This window comes from Bidens hawaiensis, unplaced genomic scaffold (assembly GCF_021521415.1).
Source record: "Bidens hawaiensis isolate Kalapana, Puna unplaced genomic scaffold, B.hawaiensis_p1.1 tig00010929_1, whole genome shotgun sequence".
NCBI classification, from domain to species: Eukaryota; Viridiplantae; Streptophyta; class Magnoliopsida; order Asterales; family Asteraceae; genus Bidens; species Bidens hawaiensis.
The window spans coordinates 69,458-91,378 of record NW_027491846.1 but is presented as its reverse complement, the minus strand read 5'-3'; the positions used below and the strand labels follow the sequence as shown (position 1 = coordinate 91,378).

The following is a 21,921-nucleotide window of genomic DNA, read 5'->3' as shown; positions in this document are numbered from 1 at the left end:
CTTGATAATTTATCACGAAAAAATTAAATGTTTCAAACATAATACAATAATCCTATAGTTGTTGAAATCGCAGGTCAAACAATCATGTGAGCCAGTAAACGATCTTTTAATGAACCAACGATAATAATTGCACGGAAAATGGCCACCCAAGTCTATGGTTTAGATGATCGGGTTTCTATACATCTCTTTACTTTAAATTTAAATTTTAGTTTAACATGAATCTTTCTCTCAAGGATTTACTATTAATAGAAACAATATTTTTATGCACTAGCAAACAAAGTGTCGGCAAGCATGATTATTGATTAGTGATTGATATTTCGAATTTTTAATCATGTAATTAACATGGTTATATCCCATTAATTAAACCATAGGTTAGTGAAATCACTCGGAATTTTCTAACATATACTTTTTCGTGTATTTGGTTCTTCTAGGCCCCAGTGATCTAAGATAGTTTACTTTTCTATTTTTAATGTTTTTAACATGAGCAAAATGCATAAAGTGGTAAATATTTAACGTTAATTATCATTTTTAATTTTATATAGTCTACAGTTGAAGCAACAAAGGTGAACAAAATATTTCTTTCTAATTCTTCTTTCCTCTTCAACTTATATTAAAGGGCAAGAAAGCGGGTATGAGATTAACTTTAAAAGTTTTCATGGTTATGAAGTATATATGGTGTTAGACCATGCATGTTTCAATTACTAGAAATATGCATACCTATTTACATGAACCATACATGTAAAAAACACTTTTTTTTTTTATTTTTCATTATTTTTTGTCAATAGAATAATCCACTAAACAATTAATTTTAGCTTTTATATCTGTAGTTTTCTAGGGTAATAATGTTTTATAAAAATTAATTTGCTTTCTTATAGTGCTTTTTATTTTTAAAAATATCTTCTAGTTTATTAAACCAAAGTAGATTCCAAATTTGTGTTAATAAACTTTAGCTCAACTGTTATTGAAATGAAAGTGAAGATTTTGGATAGAAAGCTGCAAGATCTCAAGTTCGAATATGATTCTAACCGGGTTTTACCGCAATAGGCGTTTGAGTGAAGGGTTTTTTCCAGAATAGGAGGTGATGAACTTAACCTATATAGTGTTGTCTACGATAGCGAGCGTTTGAGGTCAAGATTCCAAATATGTGATGGAAAGCCTTTTCAAAGGAGTTGGTATAGAAGTCTTTTTCAAACTCAACCTATGGTCACATTAAGAAAATATTAATCAATTTAAAAAAATCAAAATCCATGTATTTTGTAATAGCTCAAAAGATATAATTACAATCGTCTCATCCAACCCGTAATCTGAACTATCCAAAAGACCAATCGTAAGAGTGCCGTATATATCCTTCAAGCCAAATGAAGCATGCATGATTTTGTCATTCGGTTTTGTAACTCATGCCATAATTATTTTAGAACTACATTTAGTGTTTGTTTATTTATTTTTTTAATTATTAATAATTGTTTCATGTGGATATCTTTATTTATTTATTTATTTGTTAGTAATTCGGGTTTTGACATTGAACTAATTATGTATTACAAATTTTGTTTGATGCTTCTTCTTTTTAATCATTAATCAATTAGTTTCAATGATATGCTAAATACTTTAAAAAGTATCTACTAAAAAGGATTTTTAAGTGTATTATAAGTGTTTATCACAATGAATTTTATGATGGTGTTTAGAATAATATGATATGATTATAAGATATATCCATATAATTTTTTAAAAAAAATAGTTTTGTAATTCAAAAACATATAGCAACGTAGTTTATTGTCCATTTGCCTTTTGTTTTGATATAAACACTACATTTTCAATTGCATAAAAATCATATGATATTCTTTTATTTTTTATAAAGAATATAATATTTAAAAATATTAAAAATGTTCTCAAATCTTATTGGATATGAATGTATGACTGATTGGTTTTCTCGAATCTTGTTTACAAAGTATCTGCCCTTTACAAAGATCTATAGGACAATGTTTAATTAATTAATATGATTCATAAGAAATTCTAAACAATAAGAGTTACATTTATAAGTTTACATATACAGTTATTTAATGCCATTGTAGTTGCTAGTATCAGACGTTGATGTTGATATTGATACATATGTTTCATGTTCCAAATTATCTACGTGAAGGAGAAATCATTATTTAGTGTAAATACCAAAGTGTTATGGCATAGTGGTAATACGATATCAAGACTTGTAAACGAATATGTTTGCTCACAAGTTTCAGGGGTTTGCGTCTCATGATCAAGAATGATGTAAACTTAAGATAGAATAGTGGATGTTTGTTAATAGGAGACCGCCGACAACATTAGTTATAACAATGGAAACCCTCACTGTCAAGGGTAACAGAAGAATAGGCAGATCAAACTCTCTTGGGATGAACAAATTAGATGGAATTTGAGAGACTTGCACCTTACCTAGGATATAGTCGAGAATAGAAGTTCGTGGAAATGCTAACTATATACTATTTCTCCTATTATATATTGATGAGCTATATACTAACCTAATCCGAGATATCACAATATGGAACAAGAAGAATCATTAATGTACTTTTGTCACATAACAAATACAATAAAATGCGATTGTTTTCTCCATGCGACACCTTGAGGTCTTCCTTAATTTAAACAAATAATTGTTCAAATAACCATGTAGTTTCTTTATATATGTAACCTGATTAATTTGTTAGAAATGAAGATGATAATTTAAATTATAATTGAAGGAAAAGAATCAACTTCATCTTTATATCAAAACATTATTTATTTATGTTTTGGTTGGTGAGTCATAAAAACAGGTATACATAGGATTATTATTATTATTATTGATTTTATAAGTAAAATGTGATGTGGTATAGACTATAGAGACGTGGAGCAATGGCAGAAAGTAAACGTGTTGCTTGATTGGGAAATGGGAGATGGACGGCGTCATTAAGGCATGTTGTCCGTCTGCTGATTAATTAGTTGGCCAGACCATTTTATAAATAATAATGATAAAAAAAAGATAATAATAAAAAATACAAAAAAAAAACTGTGTTTTGCCATTGAACGGTGCATGGCTACATGCTACATGTGCTACTGACTTACTGAGATCCAACTCAAACTTCTTTTTTTCCTTTTGAGACATACTTAACAAGTAGTTAATTTGTCAAGATCTTGTATCTAATATCACATAAGATTAAGGAATCGAATTATATCTTTAATATTTGATCATTTGTATTTTCCATATGTTTGATATTTGGACTGCTTTAGTCATGTAAGTGGTTCTTTTTGGTTTTTAATAATTATATTTGATCTTAAAAAAAAGGATGGAATTGTGAGTTTATTTGAGAGAAAAGATTGTATATGAATTTATCGGGGTATACTCAAATTAAACAAGGGATCAATTTGCGTCCGACAACTGGCTATTACAAACTTGTAAATTTAAAACGGGTCTAAATAGGCTATCATTCATTATTATTGTTTTTCTCCACCACTGCTTCTACACCCACTAGCATATAAAGTGTAAGAAACAAAACATGAAAATAGCCTTGTGTGACCACACAACTACTTCAACATCATCAAATCTATTACCTCAATCTTTAGCATTTATCGGTTTTGTATAACATACATAATAGGTTAGAACTATAACCATGTAAAATTTTCACTTTAAATCTTTTTTAAACTTCTGGTTATACAGTAATCCCAAGGCGGCTCTCCCCTGGCACCAACCGGTCTGAACCGGTGAGCTACATCATTATCTATGTCACCGTCCTATATAGAAACAATTCTAGATGCTAGAACTAAGTTGTTTACAGTACACCCTAGCCTTTAATAGTCACTTTAGTGTCATCCTCATCACTGGCTCTACTTAAGTTATAGTAAATGCACTCGTTTTTGACCGACTTATGCATAAGCCTTTACGCTATAAGTCCACCCGCTGACAAAAAAGCATACGCCATGGGATGGCCTTATGGATCGACTTCAACCACTCATCTAAGACTACCAAAAAAAGAAACAAACTCAACACATAGTGTAGGTGAACCCACTTTCACAAGACAAGAACTTGTATTACTACCGGTGTTTGCACTTTGCTGCTTGTATAACTTGAAACCAAATGCATCTCAAATGTACAGAAAATAAATCAATCTGCTAACTGATATAATAACCTTTACTTAATAAAAACATTTCTTAAAACTTTTACTACAAGATTATGTAGTTCATCTAGACATTATAAACCAAACATGACCAACAACTTTCATCAACAAGTACATCACAGCATAAAAGTTAAATTCAGAGGTCAAAACATATCCAAAATTGAAGTGCATAATCAAGTAACAAATATAGTAAACACTTTCAGTTTGTCATACATAAACCATAAACAAAAGTGAAAAAGATAACAAAAACCATTTAGCATCAACAATGCTAACAAGATCCTGATATCATCTTTTAATTAAAAACTGCTAACGCGAACTCAAACACATCTTCTTCGCTGGTGAAATCAACGATACTGCAATGAAAAATAAACAAATTAACAAAACATATTTCAAACAAATAAAAAACCAGAGTGCAAATAAAATAAATAAATAACCTTGATGAAACCAATCTCCTTTGCATTACTGTGGAAGCACTGCCTGCAGCACATAAGCCCGTACTTCCTGATCAGCCCATGAGAGTTACCACATACCCGGCTGCAACAGAAGAATCACAAATCAAACCGAGAGGTGTAAAGTGTAAACAAGACCCACCATTTACGAGATACTAAAAATAAACTCGCAAATAAGCTCAAATTAAATTAAACTTAAACGAGCTCAAGCTCGAAAATTAAACTTGTTTGATAAACTAGCCCAAACATCATTTATCAAGCTTGAGCCAGCTCTCAAGCCTAAAACGAGACTATTGCTTGAATAATTTTTATTTAAAATAAATATTGCATATAAAATTTAAAAAAATAATTATAAAACTATAAAAAAAACTAATAAATAGTTAATGTGCCACGCCCAAGCTGAGCTCAAAAAACTACTCACGAGCCAGTTCAAGCATTATAAATATAGCTCGAAACGAGCTGAGCTCAAGCTATCTATAAGTAAAACAAGCCGAGGTCGAGCCTAGTAGAGCTCAAGGTCAGCTCGTTTACACCACTACTCAAAACAAATAATTAATAGACAGTAGATAAATCGAGTTATAACATGATTTAACATATAAACATAAAGCTTGTTAGCAGCAGAATTAAAAACATATATAAATATCCAATGACATAACTTATAGTCATCTAATTAACCCTAGGTCATGCTTATTATTATACACTTATACATAAATTGTGCTAACAGCTGTTATAAAGTTGCAACCAAAATCTACGAGTGTTTAGAGTACAATAGGATATGTGAACGAACCAGGTACGAGATCCAGGGCCGTAAGTTTTGGGGTGCGAGTTCCAGATGTTCGAGTGACCCATACTGGTTGGTCTATGGAGGCGATGATGAAACTTGAAAACCCTAGATTTTGCACGAAATGAGCTTATGGATTGTGTTTTATATTTGATTTTAGCCCAAGGCCCAATTGTTATTATAAGACACCCTCTCGAATGCTAAATAGGCCCACAGCCCTGTCCACGGACCACGGCTTGTAGTTCACGAGTCGAGCCTAACCTAGGTAACCTAATAGTAAAAGGTGACCTCATACGCTATATAGCCCAAGCCCATCTTCTCCTGTTATGTGGAAAACTTGCCACCTGAAGCTCCAATGTGGTAAACTCGATTGGTATAGGATTCGAACTTGAGACATTGCAATCTCTAGCTCAAGCATGGGCACAACTTAATTGGCCCCAACGGTGGCCCTAACCCCTCCATTTTTTGTTCGGTGGTGTAAATTAATCATTTTTCGGCATGCATAGTTTAAATTTATCCGTTTTTGACGAAAATTTTGAGCATGAGTCTCTCTCGTTAATGAAACCTTTGTAAACATACTGAGTCATACTCATTTGGCATTTGTAATGAAACCTTTGAGGCTCTCTCGTTGACGAATATTTTCAATATTTTGAGCATGAGGATACTCAGTGGATCCTAATTCGTAGCATATAGAATATTAGACTATCCCAAACCGTTCCACTAAAGATGGTACCCTCAAATGAAACATGATATTGAAAACACGGATAATGTAAAATTGGTAGGTAGAGTTAATGCGTATTTGTATTACAAGTTACAACTCAAGCAAAGTCTTTGACCGTGTGTGTGTGTCTAGAAACTGTCTTGACTGACCACCTCAAATTCTCGTTTTCACACACATACATACATCCATCAACTCCAAACTTCCACGATCCCTTCATATCATATCTTTAAATACTATTAAAGCAAAATAATTTTGCCGCATGTCCTTCTACTAGGGTGTCCACCTAGGCCTCCATGTCATCTCATTTCCATTATAAGACTCTCTAATATGTTGTCATGTGTCATCTCACACACTATTTAAACCTTATAATTTTCCACCATCATTTTAATCATTTTAATTTCTCTCTCTCTCTCTCTCTCAAAATAAACCACATACACCATTTACTATTTACCATGTCCTCTCTTATTCATTCCACTGCCGACTCCATCTTTGGTATCCCACATGTTGCTACCGAGGTCTTTATGGAAACCCTAGGTGGTGGTGGTCGTCCGGTTGTGTTTTCCGGCTGACCTACTGCTGCCGGGTTCTATTTGGTAACCGTATGTGGCAGTGGTGATCCAGTGGTTTTTTCCGGCGAGTGTACGCAACTGCCCTACAATTTTCGGGTTCCATTTAGAAATCCTAGGTTGCGGTGGTTGTCTGGTTGTGTTTTCTGGCTAACCTACTGTGCCGGATTCTATTTGGAAACCCTGGGTGACAGTGGTGGTCTGGCGGCTGTACGCGACCTACCTATCTACTGCTTTTGGATTTTCTTTGGAAACCCTAGGTGGTGGTGGTGCTCCGGTTGTGTTTTACGGCGGCTGTGCATGGCTAATCGAGCATTAATTGAAATGCCACGTAACAAAAATCGAGCATTAATCGGTGTGTATCACTGCTCCTCACTTCCACCCATAATTTCGGTTGTTATTTTGTTACCAAATACATTCCAGTTTTAAGGTTTAAATACATTCCAGTTTTAACTTAAATTTTATTTTGTTATTTTGTTTTTTTAATTAATGATAAATCAAAGATTAAGAGTCCATCCACTATTGTTCATTGTTGATGGTGTTTGGTTTGGCTTTGTTGTAGGTGAATATTGGCTGTCCGGCAAGGTAATATCTTTTTCCGGTAAGGTTTTTCGATATGGTTTTATATTTATTTTAATTGTTATTTCTAAAACGATTACAATTTCGAATTTTAAATTCCAAATTTAAGTTAAATTTGAAATTTGTAAATGGTAAGTCAATATTCCAAAACATCTAAACTTACCATCATTACAATTTATTATTTTTCTAAAACGATTTGATTTAAAAAGTTTAAATTTCCAAATTTAAATTAAAGTTGATTTTTTTTATTTAATTGTTGGTCAAACGTTTAAGTTGGTAAGTTAAACGATTTGATTTAAAAATTTTAAATTTCCAAACGATTTGATTTAAAAAGTTTAAATTTCCAAATTTAAATTAAAGTTGATTGTTTTATTTAATTGCTGGTCAAACGTTTAAGTTGGTAAGTTAAACGATTTAATTTAAAAAGTTTAAATTTCCAAACAATTTGATTTAAAAAGTTTAAATTTCCAAATTTAAATTAAAGTTGATTTTTTTATTTAATTGCTGGTCAAACGTTTAAGTTGGTAAGTTAAACGATTTGATTAAAAAGTTTAAATTTCCAAATTTAAATTAGAGTTGATTTTTTTATTTAATTATTGGTCAAACGTTTAAGTTGGTCAAACATTTTTAAATTGTCTGGTCAAACATTAAAGTTCAATTTAACTTTAAGTTTAACCTTTTAAATGGCTGATTAAACACACATTCATAATGTCTAAAATTACCATCTCAAACTTCAAATTCCTAAGTTTTGAGTATTTCCTAATTTTCACACATAATAAGACATAAATGTCACAATTAATGCTAATGAATGTCATTATTTGGTTACGGAAACTGTTTAACAATTAATGCACTGTAAAAATTCGAAATATTATTTGAAATTAAATTCTAAAAAAAGATATATTACAATTGGCTATGGAAAATTTTTGTTTTCATTGTCAATATTATTATGTTTATTAGTTTCCAATCTTCACAATCTTTCTATCTTATACGTTTAACTAATTTATAATTAGACATAAATGTCACAACTAATGATAATGAGTTTGTAACAAAATTGAATGCAAATTTCAAAGATTGTAATAAAATAATATTAATTATGGATCGCCTAAAAAAAGTAATAATTTCAAATTTCAAATACTGTAATGATTTTTGATAAACAGATTTATAACTTAAATAGTCATTTAATATATTCTAATTTAATTCATTTTCCTAATATATACTCAACATAAAATGTCAATTTCTTAAATACTTGTCTATTACATTTTCTGTTTTTACGGTATATTCATATACGTTCGTTAGTAATGTCTTTAATAATATTCTCATTTAAATATAACAAATAATTTCCACGTTTTTAATATTTTTTTTTTATTAAAATACGTGTATATATGGTATATATTTTTTGTATCATATTTTTTCACCTTTAAATATCTTTAAAGTCAACATAAAGTTTTTTAATCTTTCCAAATTTATTTGAAAATTCATTTATTGTAAAACGTTTTTATGTTTTGCAAGTTTAACAAAATATTAATGTTATTGATTTAAAAGTTTGTTGCAAGATTGGTAAAAAATTAAAAAAAAATCATAATTTTGAAGTTGACTAATTCCATTTTTTTAATATTTTGTATCTATTTTGAAATATTTCAAAACGGGTTGTTTCAAAAGAGTATCAAATTTGTTATCTATACAATTACGACCAAAAAGGTTTTTATTGATATATCTTTTCGGTTTAATGGTTTAAGTTATAAAAATGTTTTATGTTGTCATTTTACTTTATTTGTTGTTGTATGTTATTTTGTTTTAATAAAAACAACAATTTAATAAAAACAACTTTATTAATGTTCAAATGTTTCTCATTATTAAATATATTTAATTTGGATGCTATTGTTTTATTATATTTTCAGGTGGTGAAGCAAAATGAGTTTCTTTTGGTAGAATGTTTGAAGAAGTTGATGATGGTTTAATATGAAAGAACATGTTTATGTCTTATGTTGATTTTTTTTTGTTGTTCAATGTACATTAACTTATTGTAACTTTTAAATTTTAATATCTAGAACATGTAAATGACTAACGTTTTGGTCTGAAAGTTTGAAGAAATTTTGTATTGCTTGAATTTGTTGTTTAAATTTATTAAGTTTATTGACATGTATTTCCACCCGTGTGTAACACCGGGTATACCCTAGTTATTATTATAGCCTAGCCTAGGTCGGTTTCTTTTTCTTCCAAAAGATTATTGCTTCTTTGGCAACTTCATACCCACCCACCCACGTCCCGATTCACCCTTCATCATCAACTCTTATTTCATTCATTAATTCGTATTCTCAGTCAGTTTGTAACCATTAATTAAGCAATTCGCTACCTCCTTCATTTTCATCTGATTCTTTCATTAAAATATAACTAACTGTCTGAGGTTTTACCCTTTTAGGGTTTCTTCTTCTTCTTTTTATTATTATTATTTGTTTTATATTATTACTTTACTTGTGTTCTTATAAAACTGTCTTCGTTAAAGGAATTCGTTTCTTGTAGTAAAGGCATTTCATTTCTTCATTTACAATATTATTAGCTTTTCCCAATTCTACAAATGTTAAATTACTTATATTTTATCAAGAATATTATTATTATTATTAAATTTAATTATTTTAAGCTAAATCTTTGTATATATTTAAACAAGTAATGTTCGCATCGAAATTGAAGGCACACTGGCAATCAGCTGAATCCGCTCCTAAAACCTAAAGCTTCGTATTTAGTAGGATTGGATTTGCTATTCAAAAGCTGGTTGCTTGCTTACCTGCCACTTTATTTTAATTTTTTTAGTTTGGCAATTAATTGTTTGGTTATAGTTAAAAAAAAGAGCTTTTTAGTTTTTAGTTTGGAGAATAAGATTTTCAGTTTTTTATATCGTCTTTTGTTTTCTGGAACAGATATTGTGTTAATAATAATATCATGGCAACAGCAACTATGGCGACTGCAGCCGGTGCGGTTGCTCTGTTGTACTATACTTTAAATAAGAAACTGCAAACACCTGTTACGGCTGAAGATGATGATGTGAATGAAAATGAAAGTCTTGTGCAAAATCACGGGCCTTTGGGAGTCGAACGAGTTTCAAATAGATTGATTCAGGCGCCTGCGACGTGGTTGGAAACTATTTCAACGTTATCCGAGACGCTTCGTTTTACGTATTCAGAAACTCTCGGGAAGTGGCCTATTGGAGATTTGGCTTTTGGAATTAGTTACTTGTTAAAACGACAGGTTCGGTAATGATTATGTTGAAAGTTTAACACTACCGGTCTTGTTGTATTTATTGCTAGTTGTTGATCTATAATGTTTGTATCGTGTTCTGCAGGGGAATTTGCATGTTAGTAGTGTATTTGGTGGCAAAGACAGCCTGCAGCTTGCGGGACCTGAGATAGTTTCCGAGCTTAGATATTTGTTGTACTTGTTGACTCTTTGCTGGCACTTTTCGAAAAAAACGTTTCCTGTATTTTTAGAAGAAACAGGCTTTTCAACGGAAGACGTTCTTATTCAGGAACCTAAAGCTGGAGTAAGTTGTGTCTATGCGCCATAATGTTTTTTTCCGTTTGTTACTGATACTTATTATTAATAAATTTGACACGTTAATTGCATTTATTTGTTTCTCGTTGCAGATTTTGAAACCGGCTTTTACGATATTAGTCAACCACAAGACAAAAACGTTTCTTTTACTGATTCGTGGAACTCATAGCATGAAGGACACACTAACTGCTGCAACAGGAGCAGTTGTACCATTTCACCATACAGTTGTACATGAAGGTGGAGTTAGTGATGTAATTTTGGGTTATGCTCACTGTGGAATGGTTGCAGCTGCTCGATGGATTGCCAAGCTGGCAACTCCCGTTCTTCTAAAAGCACTTCAAGATAATCCCGATTATAAGCTACAGGTATTAAGCATAACCTTACACTAGTAGTTTTTTTCATCTTATATATGGTCTACGCATATTTAATTTTTGAAAGAATTAATATCTGATGCAGATAGTTGGACACTCGTTGGGCGGTGGAACTGCTGCACTTCTAACTTATGTGTTACGGGAGCAGAAAGAATTTTCTACAACTACTTGTGTTACATTTGCTCCAGGTTCATAATCGTTTATTTTCTCCAATTTCTGAACTATTATTTTCTTCATTTTGATCATATTTCAGTTAGCTGTAAATTTTTTTAGCTTTCTGTAATTTAGCTGTTGGAGGTAATTTGTCCACACCAAGTCACAAATTTAATTTATTTGACTATTTTACCCTTAAAAGTCAAATGGTAAAGAAGAGTGAGGAAAAGTGGCATTAGTGTAAAATAGTCCAAATAAAAGTGTGTGTAAATAACCTCTTATAAACTCTATATATCCCAATTATTCTCATTTTCTGGTTATTGAGCGTCGATATAATTAAGTTCTAAATATTTTTAGGTGCTTGTATGACTTGGGAGTTAGCCGATTCGGGCAATGAATTTATTACATCTGTTATCAATGGAGCTGATCTGGTCCCTACATTTTCAGCTGCTTCAGTGGATGATTTACGGGCAGAGGTAAATTTGGTTATTTTGAATTATAAAAATTGTAGATTTGATTGCATGGCCCTCTTTAATGGAGGCCCAAAGGTTACTTTTTATACGTCAAAGTCCCGGATTACTTTGGTTATTATTATTATTTTAATAATATCATGGGCAAGAACCGCTCGTTTAACACATTAATATACATTTATTAATCATATTTAATGCATTCATTTATTGGAAAATCGCAAAAAAACGTGGTTGTTAGTCAACACAATCCATTTCGATCTACACTGAAAATGGACGTTTTTAGACCAAAATTATTTTGATCTATTTCCTGACCCACCCATCGCGCTAATTCTGCTATTTAAAGTCAGTGTATTTAGAGCTTTTGTGCAGCTCCTAACAATGTTTTATGTGTAGGTTACCGCATCAGCTTGGCTAAACGATCTGAGGACTCAAATTGAACACACGAGGATTCTTAAAACCTTTTATCAATCTGCAACAGCTTTGGGCTCTCGACTTCCTTCAATTGCAAGTGCTAAAGCAAAAGTTGCTGGTGCTGGCCAAATTCTCCGTCCTGTATCTAGTGGTACACAGGTAAGCCCCCGTGTCCCGTTTCTAATGGTTTGATAGAGGTGGTACACAGGTAAGCCCCCGTGTCCCGTTTCTAATGGTTTGATAGAGGTACCAAAATGATTTCTCTTTTTCTTTTTTTGGTATTGGTCAAAAGGATCGTGGTCTTGTTTGGTTGAACCGACACACCTGTTTAAAAGACAACCTTTGTTTATTGTTTATGTAAAGTGAAAGCTGCGTATGGTTGTGATTTTAGGTTGTGATGAGGAGAGCCCAAAGCATGGCTCAAGCTGCATGGACCCGCCCATCTACCGACATGTCATCATGGTCATGCATGGGGCCCCGGCGCCGACCCGTGGTTGGAACTTCAAATCCTCAAGAATCATCATCTTCCAACACCGAAACCGAAAGCATCTCAACAGCTCTCGACTGCCCTATATCTTCATCAGGAGCTACAACCGCATGGCATTCCGATGATCCTCATGATGACGAGTCCAATGCTGACGTGGCAGGTACTCACGAAGACAGAATGACCGAATTTGAATTGTGGGAACAACTCGAACACGAGCTGTATGACCAAAGTGAAGGCCAGGAGGAAGCCGACGTGGAAAAGGAAATGAGGGAAGAAGAAGCAGCAGCAGCTATTGCTGAGGGTGGGAAAAACCCGACACCCGAAACAAAAGAAGCACATAGGTTTTTTCCAGCTGGTAAGATTATGCATATTGTCACAATCCCTCAAGTTGTGAAAAGTGGGACCGATGACGAGGCGTCTTCAAGTGAAAGCGACAACGAGGAACAGGATCGGGATCGTGTGGTGGAAGAGAAAGTGGGATTATTTTTAACTCCACGATCGTTGTACCGTAAAATCAGGTTATCGCGTAGTATGATTGCGGATCATTTCATGCCTGTGTATAGAAGACAGATTGAGAAACTGATTCAGGAACTCGAGAAAGACGATACATCATTAAAGAGCCGTAGTAGCTCGGGCGAAATAGAACTTGTGTTGTAGCAAAATTATGTTCACTTTACAGTGTTGTGTATATAGGGGAACCAATGTTTTGTTGCTTTCAGTATTTGTTTTAGTAGTTTTTATTCGATTTTAAGTGATTTTTTTTTGTTAGTTAGCATTTACAGTTTTGATAATAGGAGCAGAACATGATTGCTTAGTTTTATATAAGTTACTTGATTATTTTACCCAATTCACTTGGCACGATTTATAAAGTTATAAACAGAAAAAAATTGAAATTAAAGGTGAAAGAAATGTCATTTTTGTTCCATTTTTGTTAATGTGGGTTGTTCACTTTTGTCATTTCCGTTCAAAAGGTTTTTTTGGCCATTTTCGTCTCCGTGGTTTCCTTTTCTTGCCCTTTCAGTCCGAATCACTAACTCGGTTAGTTCTAGTATGTTAAGTTAGTAGAAATGACAAAAATACCCTTTTGATTTAATAGAGTTAGCTGCCATTTTTGTATATGTGGTATGCTTGCTTTTGTCATCCTTGTCTAAAACAAGTTTTTTTAGTCATTTTCGTCCTCATGGTTTCTAAAAGTTGTCATTCCCATCCACTTTATTAACTCCGGTAGCCCTTGTTAGTTAAGATATGTAAATCGACAATAATATCCTTACTAGTAAAAAATTATATATATATTTCCGGGACTCGTATGCAGGTTTTAACAAAACCAGTTAACACAGCGAAAATAAATTCTAAACCAATAAAAAAATTACAACTCAAACCACTTTTGCAAAAATAAAAAAAAATATATTTTTATTATTTAATTAAATTACTACACACTTTTAAAAGTGTATTTACTTAAAATTTCTGGTGGTAACGTGACAAAATTTTATTTTTTTTCTCTTTTTAATTATTCCAAGTAGTCTTAAAAGACGGTGAGCAACTTGCTTGGCTAATACAAGCCAAAAAGTTTGATTACTAAAAGTAGAATTTCTTAGAAACAGCAGAAAGCTTAAGTCAACTCATGACACAACCACACCTGTCTGTCTGAACACACCATCAAATTCTCTCTTAACCTCTTGTTCTTAATAATAATAACAATAATAATTCTCATACATCAAAACATATCTTCAATCACACATTAAATCCAAACCACAATGACACTTGATTCAGCAATCCAAATCATTTCACAGTACAGTCCCACATCCAACAACAAGTCATACATCTTCACCAGCACACGCCACGAAATCGATCAGTTCTTGCAAGCCGTCGACACAGTCCAATCCTTGATCGGTTCTGGAACCGCATACGATCAAACTAGAGCGAAATCCATGATTCAAACCGTCATGAGTATACTTGCAGATGAGATGCATAACATATTAAAGATGAATAACAAGTCAACTGATCATAATCCGGATTCCAGCACTACAATGACAGACACCGGTTCCAGCAGTTACGTGGATGATTATCAATATGCTAGCGCATTGAATGTGACGGTGATCGATGATCTTAGAAGTATTGTGAACAGAATGAACACTGCAGGATGTCTTCTAGAGTGTAAAGAGGCATACATTAGTAATAGAAAGCACTGCATTGGTTCGAGTTATCAGAAGCTCGATATTCAGAAATTGAGCAACGAAGATGCTAGGAAAATGGAGTGGAACGAGCTGGAGTCGATAATCAAAGGTTGGATGAGATCCGCAAAGATCTGTTTCAGAAAAATATTCCTGTATGAAAAACAATTGTGCGAGAAAATATTTGGAGATCTCGGTGATGATGTGGATAATGATTGTTTCCTGAAGATCACCAACGTTTACGCGAATCAATTGCTCGAAACTGCCATGAATCTAAGCTGTGTTAAAATAGCTTCCGAGAGGCTGTTTGGAATATTAGAACTCTACAAGACATTTTCGGTTCTTATACCGGAGATGTATAAGTTATTTAATACACAATTGTTTGAATCAATCAGAACTGATGCAGATCAGATAGTTATTAAACTAGCAGGCGCTGCTAGTATGACTGTTGAGAAGTTTTGAGAAGGATTTGTTTATTGCTGACGTGACTCAACTCGTTCCCGTTGATAAGATTCATAGTTTGTGCAAGTATGTGATGGATTACGTGTTCAGGCTCGGTCAAAACAAGCAAACACTAATGGAATTGAATCTATCTAAGCCGCCACTGACGGAGGAAGTTGAGATGGACTTCATGACTGTGGATCCGCAACTGCAAAACAAGTTGCCGTATCATGTGATGTGGATTATAATGTGCTTGATGTCCAAATTGGAGGATGAAGCAAAAGTATATAAAAATGCTGTTGATATTAACTTTTATTTGATGAACAGATTCTTTTATATTGTTAACAAGATTAACGGAATGCCAGAAGTGAAGGAAATGATCGGAGACGAGTGGCTTGAGAAGGTGTCTGCAAAGTTTGATCAAGAGAAAGCCGAGTATTTGAGGTTGACTTTTGCAAAAGTCTTGAGCATTCTTAAAAATGAGGGTAATAAGCCATTGCAGAGGAGATTAAGAAGTTTTAATATCGAGTTCGAGAAGCTCCAAATCAGTCTTGGAAAACTAAGAGTGCCCAATTTTCAGCTTTTGAAGGATATTCGCGCGTCGATAGAGGAAATGTTGGTTCTACCATATTCTTTATTTCTTGAACAATTAAACGCGTCACCGCGTTTAAGAGTTGATTCAAAATTTTCTGTTGGAACAACTTAAAAGTGCTATCTTAGGTTTTTTTCCTAGTACCTGAAACACACTTGAGCCTGCTTTTAGTTAAGCCAAAAATATGTGTTTCATAATAAATGTCTTAGCCTTTTGGCTGGTATTTCAATTTATTTGAAGCCTCTGGTTAGTATGTCGTTTACTTTGACTGAACTAAGCGATTCGGCTAGTAGATTACCTATAAACATAGGCTCATTTGTACCATTTATAATAATTCTGATCCATGATAATAAAACAAGATTGAAATGATTGAAAACATCTTATTTCACATTTAGAATAAACTATTAAACAATAAGTTCTAAACAACAAACAACATTTACTGAATCCGCAAATTTGAGATGTGTGACACCATTTCCATGTTCTCTCCACTTTCGTTTCGGTACCTTTGCTTCAAGAAGGTGCATCTACGGATGCGCAGTTTCTTGATTGGTAAGGCTAAAACCTCCTGCGGTAATGACTGTAACTTGTCACAATGTGAAAGATTCAGGTAACGAATACAAGGCATGACACTAATATTATTCATCAAACCCATATTCCATTCTTTCCAAACTTCCATATGTGAGAATTTGAGTTTCTCCAACTTTGGAAATGCAGTTGTTGATGTCAATGTCGTTGACGACACCCCAACAAATTCGGACCCGACATGTGTTATAGCCTTAAAACCTTCAACATGAAGTACCTTGAGGAATGGCAGTTTCCCAAAAGGCGGCAAACTGGTGCAATTAGTCCATTCATTTAATCTAATCTTCTTTAAGTTGGTTAGATCAACCATCCAATTGGAAAACCTTTGACCACCATACTTATCTATTCTTATAACTTCCAAATTTGAATTCAGTTTAAGACCATCAATCACACTCCACGCAAAACCGCAATTTATATGCAAATCAGAAACATGTTCCTTCTTTTCAAGTTCAGCATCCTTAGCCTCACTTGCATCTGTCTGTTCCAATCCCTCAATTACAAGACAACCCCGAAGATGATTCAAGTTCTTAAGATCACGAAAACTACACGCCACATCATCACCGTTGCCTATAACAAACTTACTCAATGTCCGAAGAGCGGTTAGCTTTGCAACCCCTTTTGGCAATGCTAGGAAGCTTCTAGTTTCATCAAACTCAAGATGTCTTAACTTTTCAAGCTTACCTATGCTTTGAGGTAGTCTTGTTAGATGATAACAAGCGAATAGTTTCAAAGTTTGCAGATTTGGTAAATCGCAAACTGTTTCAGGTAACTCGTAAAGCGGATTATGAGATAAGTTAAGGTAACACAAGCTTTTCAACTTGTTTATATCATTCGGAATCACCAACAACATGTTCCTACTCAAGTCTAATGTTTTCAGATACTTGAAGTTGTTGAAAAACTCGTGTGGGAGCGTAACGCAGTCAGTACCAACCATCTCTGGACAATCATGGAACGATTGAATCGAAAACGAGTAAAGCTTTTCTAACTGTCTATGAGGAATGGGAAATGCAGTGTCGTCCTCGAGTGCGACTGTCAAATGGCGAGTTTGTTCAACTTCTTTAGGCATTTTCGTTACCGTTAAGCATTCGTCTTCCATTAGATAACTTGCAACATCATGAACCATGTCATGCATTTTAAACCTCAAAATGGTTCCACTATCTTTGTCTCTTTCGGGTTCTAGAAACAAAGACCGTCTAACCAAACTATTCAAGTATCCACGGCCCGTTATTTCCATCTCAACGGTTTGATCATAGCCAAGGTAGCCTTGGCTAATCCACATTTGGATCAAGTTAGCCGCGTCTATCTTCGTACCTTTAGGGAAATTAGCACAATAACAAAAACATCTTTTCATGACTGATGGCAAGTTGTAGTAACTCAACATTAAAGGGTTCGAAACACGATCTCCTAACTCCAACCGCCAAATCTTGTCGTTTAAAACATGTTCCCATTCCTCTTTACTGTCTTTTAAATCCATCAAGCTCCCTACAGCCTCTAAAGCAAGAGGCAGACCACCGCACTTATCCGACACTTTCCTCCCAATCTCGTTTAACTTTTCACAAAACTCTTCGCTTTTACCCGCAAACGCAAACCTTTTGAAAACGGTCCAAGAGTCTTCATCAGATAAGACTCTTAAAGGGTGCATAAAAGTATCCTTAATCGCATTAATACGCCTTCCAACTTCTTCATTTTGGCTTGTGATCACAATCTTGCTACCGGATGCACCTTCGTTAAGTCCTATTAATAACGGCTTCCATATATTAAAATCCTCTGCCCATACATCATCTAGCACCAGTATGAACCTTTTTTGATTAACCCCACGTATTTGGTTGATTGGCGTTCGTAAACCGCTAACCCACAACTTAACTTCAAACCGGTTTTGCACCTCAACACTATTGAATATCACTTGTGCAAGAGTAGTTTTCCCAATGCCACCCATTCCATATATAAATACAATTGGTGACCCATTTTCACTTGTTAACTTACTCAAAATAAATTCTTTTTCGTCATCTCGACCGTATATCATTGACGGGTCAGTGTATGAAGTAGTAGCATTCACATTAAGAGGCTCAACAAGACCAACTTGTGATTCATTTTGGCTAGAAGAAATTGAATCAAACCGAAACACATTCTTTCTAGCATCAATTAAAACTAACGTTCGATTTATGTTTCGGATTTGAATAGCTACTTTCATAAGAGAAGTCATTTGTTTAGAGTAAAAACAAGGGAACACAAATGCTAGGCACGTCTTATTAGTTAAACTAGACCTTGATGTGTTACCGTTGACTTGAACAACAGCCATGTTCCAATCATTCAACGTGTCGTCGATATCGTAGGATGTGAGTTTAAGATCTTTCAGCCATGTTTTAATATGTTGATCCACAATCTCTTTGTTTTCTGCATCATGGAGTGTGGATTGGATGAGTTTAAGTGTCTTGATGAGTTTGTTACTCTCGGCTTCAACGTTGACAAGTTGATTGAACTGGTATTGAACATGTTGGAATAGAATTGAAGTAGCTTTGGTTATGAGTATTCTGACAAGATCTTCAGCCATTGTTGATTGTTTTGATTTTTGAAGGTTTGAGTTTAAACGGAGAATGAATGAATGAATGAATGATAGATAAGAAATGGCAGGTAATTAAGAGGAAACGATGATCGTTTACTTTGAGGAAGTTGTTGACAAATTTGACTTGGTCCACGCACCTTTTATTTTATTCTATTTAAAAAAACTTAAAATAATATATATATATATATATATATATATATATATATATATATATATATGACAATAAAAATTAGAAGGGTGGGAAGTAATCCAGTCCATTGATCTTATATTTGAATGGCTGAGATTAATTTAATAAATAAAAATTGATGGAAAAGGCATGAAGGTAATAACCCACCTTTGTTGACTTTCTCTCTCCACATGCAAGACACATGCCAATTCCCTTTATCATTCCTAATTGTCCATAACTTTTTATACGACATTATTTTTTTTAAAAAATTCACCATAATAATAAGCGTTTTTTTATCTTTAATATGAGTATCATATTGTTATATGAAAATAAAAAAAATTAATGAGTTTTTTTAATTGTGTTTTTTTGTTGTTCATTGTGTCATTGTGTAATATGTTGTTTCCATTGTGTTTTACGTTTCAAGTCATTGTGTTATATATATACACCATTGTGTCTTACGTTATAGGCCATTGTGTTATACGTATTCACCATTGTGTCTTACGTTTTAGGTCATTGTGTTATACTTATTCACCATTGTGTTTTACGTTTCAAGTTATTGTGTAACATGTATTAGTCATTGTGTTTTATGTATTAGATAATTTGTTGTTATTTTATCATTATTGTTACATATTATTACACAATGGTGTTATTAGTATTTAAAAAAACATAATGATGAGTTAAAAGACACAATGCCGAAAAAAGACACAATGATAAGCGAAAAGACACAATGATGTGCGAAAAGACACAATGGTGTGCGAAAAAAGACACAATGGTGTGCGAAAAGACACAATGGCGAAAAAAGACGCAATCGTGTGCGAAAAGACACAATGGTGTGCGAAAAGACACAATGATAATCGAAAAGACACAATGGTGTGCGAAAAAAGACACATTGGTGTGCGAAAAGACACAATGGCGAAAAAAGATACAATCGTGTGCGAAAAGACACAACGGTGTACGAAAAGACACAATAACGAAAAAAGACACAATGATAAGCGAAAAGACACAATGGTGTGCGAAAATACACAATGACGAAAAAAGACACAACGATAAGCGAAAACACAAAATGGTGTGAGAAAAGACACAATGGTGTGTGAAAAGACACAATGACGAAAAGAGACACAATTATAAGCGAAAAGACACAATGGTGTGCGAAAAACACAATGACGAAAAAAACACAATGATAAGCGAAAAGACACAATGGTGTGCGAAAAGACACAATGACGAAAAAAGACACAATGATAAGCGAAAAGACACAATGACGAAAAAAGACACAATTATAAACGAAAAGACACAATGGTGTGTGAAAAGACACAATGACGAAAAAATACACAATTATAAGCAAAAAGACACAATGATGTGCGAAAAGCCACAATGACAAAAAAAACACAATGATAAGCGAAAAGACACAATGACGAAAAAAGACACAATGATAAGCGAAAGACACAATGGTGTGCGAAAAGACACAATGATAAGCGAAAAGACACAATGGTGTGCGAAAAGACACAATGACGTGATTTTTGTTTTAAATTTTATATAACAAAAATCATACTCTATTAAAGATAAAAAAACGTTTGTTATTATGATGAATTTTTTTTTTAAAAAAAATACCATACGAAAAAGTTATAAACGTTCTAAAATGATGGGAGTATTAGCATGTGCCTTGCATGTGGAGAGAGAAACTATGTACAATTACCTTTATACCCTTTTTCCTTTGGTCCCCACTTGACACATATCAATTATTTATGGCTTCTCACACTTCTCATTTTTATTACCCTTTGTAGAATAACTTGACCCTCCATATATATATATATATAGGGGAATGATCTAGAGAGAACTCTATATTTGGGAGAGAACTAAGGAACTCCTAACTAAAGGGTTATAATTGTAAATTTGTATTTCAATAGACCTGGAGACACGCTTGATGTTTTCCCCTGTTCATGTTTGACAAAACCCTAACCATGTGTGATGGTTTCAACAAACAGATCGATTTCTATTGAAGATCGATTCCCTATCTGTGCATCGTTACAACTCAATTTCTATTGGAGATCGATTCAAAAGGATTTCAATCGTTTAAGATGAAAATTTAAGGTATTCCGATTCAATTGTTATCCTACTTATTCATGTTTTTCTTTACTGATTTGCAATTGTTTCACTGTTAAATTGATTAGGTGTTGCTTCGTTTGACAGTTTTACAATCGAAATTAACCCTATAAGTCTAGAATTGGGTGATTTAAGGTTAGACACCATTGTTACTTGACACATAAACCTAATTTGTTTGATTGGTGTGCCCATTCGAGCTCATATGTCGATATTAAATCAGTATATGGCAATTCTAATGGTATTCTAATACAATTTGGTTGTTTTGACAACATGATAACATCTTATTATACGATGCATATATGTATTATAATGTTAAGTATTACATATTGTAATATAATGTACCTGATTAACATATTTTTGCTCATACGTATACCTGCTATCATGTCATGTTACAGCTAATTTATTGTGATGTTGCTAATTTTTTTACAATGAAATTGATTTGATATTGGTAATTCTAGGTCAGAAACGACTATTAGTCAAGGAAAAAAACTATATTTTGTTTTATCGGAGTTCTTAAATGAGTTCATCTGCTAATTTTGCTTCAAGTTCTATCAATTCTATAGGTATTACTTGCATATTATTCGTGTTAAGCGACTGTGTAACATTTTATTTATATATTACATATATGTAATATTC

At 33.3% G+C, this 21,921-nt stretch overlaps 5 protein-coding genes across 5 annotated transcripts; 3 read left to right on the top strand and 2 right to left on the bottom strand.

Moving 5' to 3' along the window:
* Positions 1–4,286: 4,286 nt before the first annotated feature.
* On the bottom strand, positions 4,287–5,474 carry LOC143536831 (small ribosomal subunit protein uS14z/uS14y/uS14x). The gene is made up of 3 exons (XM_077030740.1): positions 5,373–5,474; positions 4,571–4,670; positions 4,287–4,489 (listed from the first exon to the last, which is right to left on the bottom strand). The coding sequence occupies exons 1-3, from the start codon at positions 5,432–5,434 to the stop codon at positions 4,481–4,483; spliced, it is 171 nt and encodes a 56-aa protein (XP_076886855.1). The 5' UTR covers positions 5,435–5,474; the 3' UTR covers positions 4,287–4,480.
* A 3,974-nt stretch (positions 5,475–9,448) lies between these two features.
* Positions 9,449–13,425, top strand: LOC143536853 (uncharacterized). Its single transcript, XM_077030755.1, has 8 exons — positions 9,449–9,554; positions 10,148–10,475; positions 10,570–10,767; positions 10,871–11,143; positions 11,235–11,337; positions 11,660–11,778; positions 12,166–12,342; positions 12,575–13,425. The coding sequence occupies exons 2-8, from the start codon at positions 10,170–10,172 to the stop codon at positions 13,325–13,327; spliced, it is 1,929 nt and encodes a 642-aa protein (XP_076886870.1). The 5' UTR covers positions 9,449–9,554; positions 10,148–10,169; the 3' UTR covers positions 13,328–13,425.
* A 999-nt stretch (positions 13,426–14,424) lies between these two features.
* On the top strand, positions 14,425–15,303 carry LOC143536819 (exocyst complex component EXO70B2-like). The gene has a single exon (XM_077030732.1). The coding sequence runs from the start codon at positions 14,425–14,427 to the stop codon at positions 15,301–15,303; it is 879 nt and encodes a 292-aa protein (XP_076886847.1).
* Positions 15,304–15,418: 115 nt separating this feature from the next.
* Positions 15,419–15,988, top strand: LOC143536818 (exocyst complex component EXO70E2-like). The gene has a single exon (XM_077030731.1). It carries the CDS (start codon positions 15,419–15,421, stop codon positions 15,986–15,988), a length of 570 nt encoding a protein of 189 aa, XP_076886846.1.
* A 296-nt stretch (positions 15,989–16,284) lies between these two features.
* On the bottom strand, positions 16,285–19,047 carry LOC143536852 (putative disease resistance protein RGA3). Its single transcript, XM_077030754.1, has one exon. The coding sequence runs from the start codon at positions 19,005–19,007 to the stop codon at positions 16,311–16,313; it is 2,697 nt and encodes an 898-aa protein (XP_076886869.1). The 5' UTR covers positions 19,008–19,047; the 3' UTR covers positions 16,285–16,310.
* Between the last annotated feature and the right edge of the window lie 2,874 nt (positions 19,048–21,921).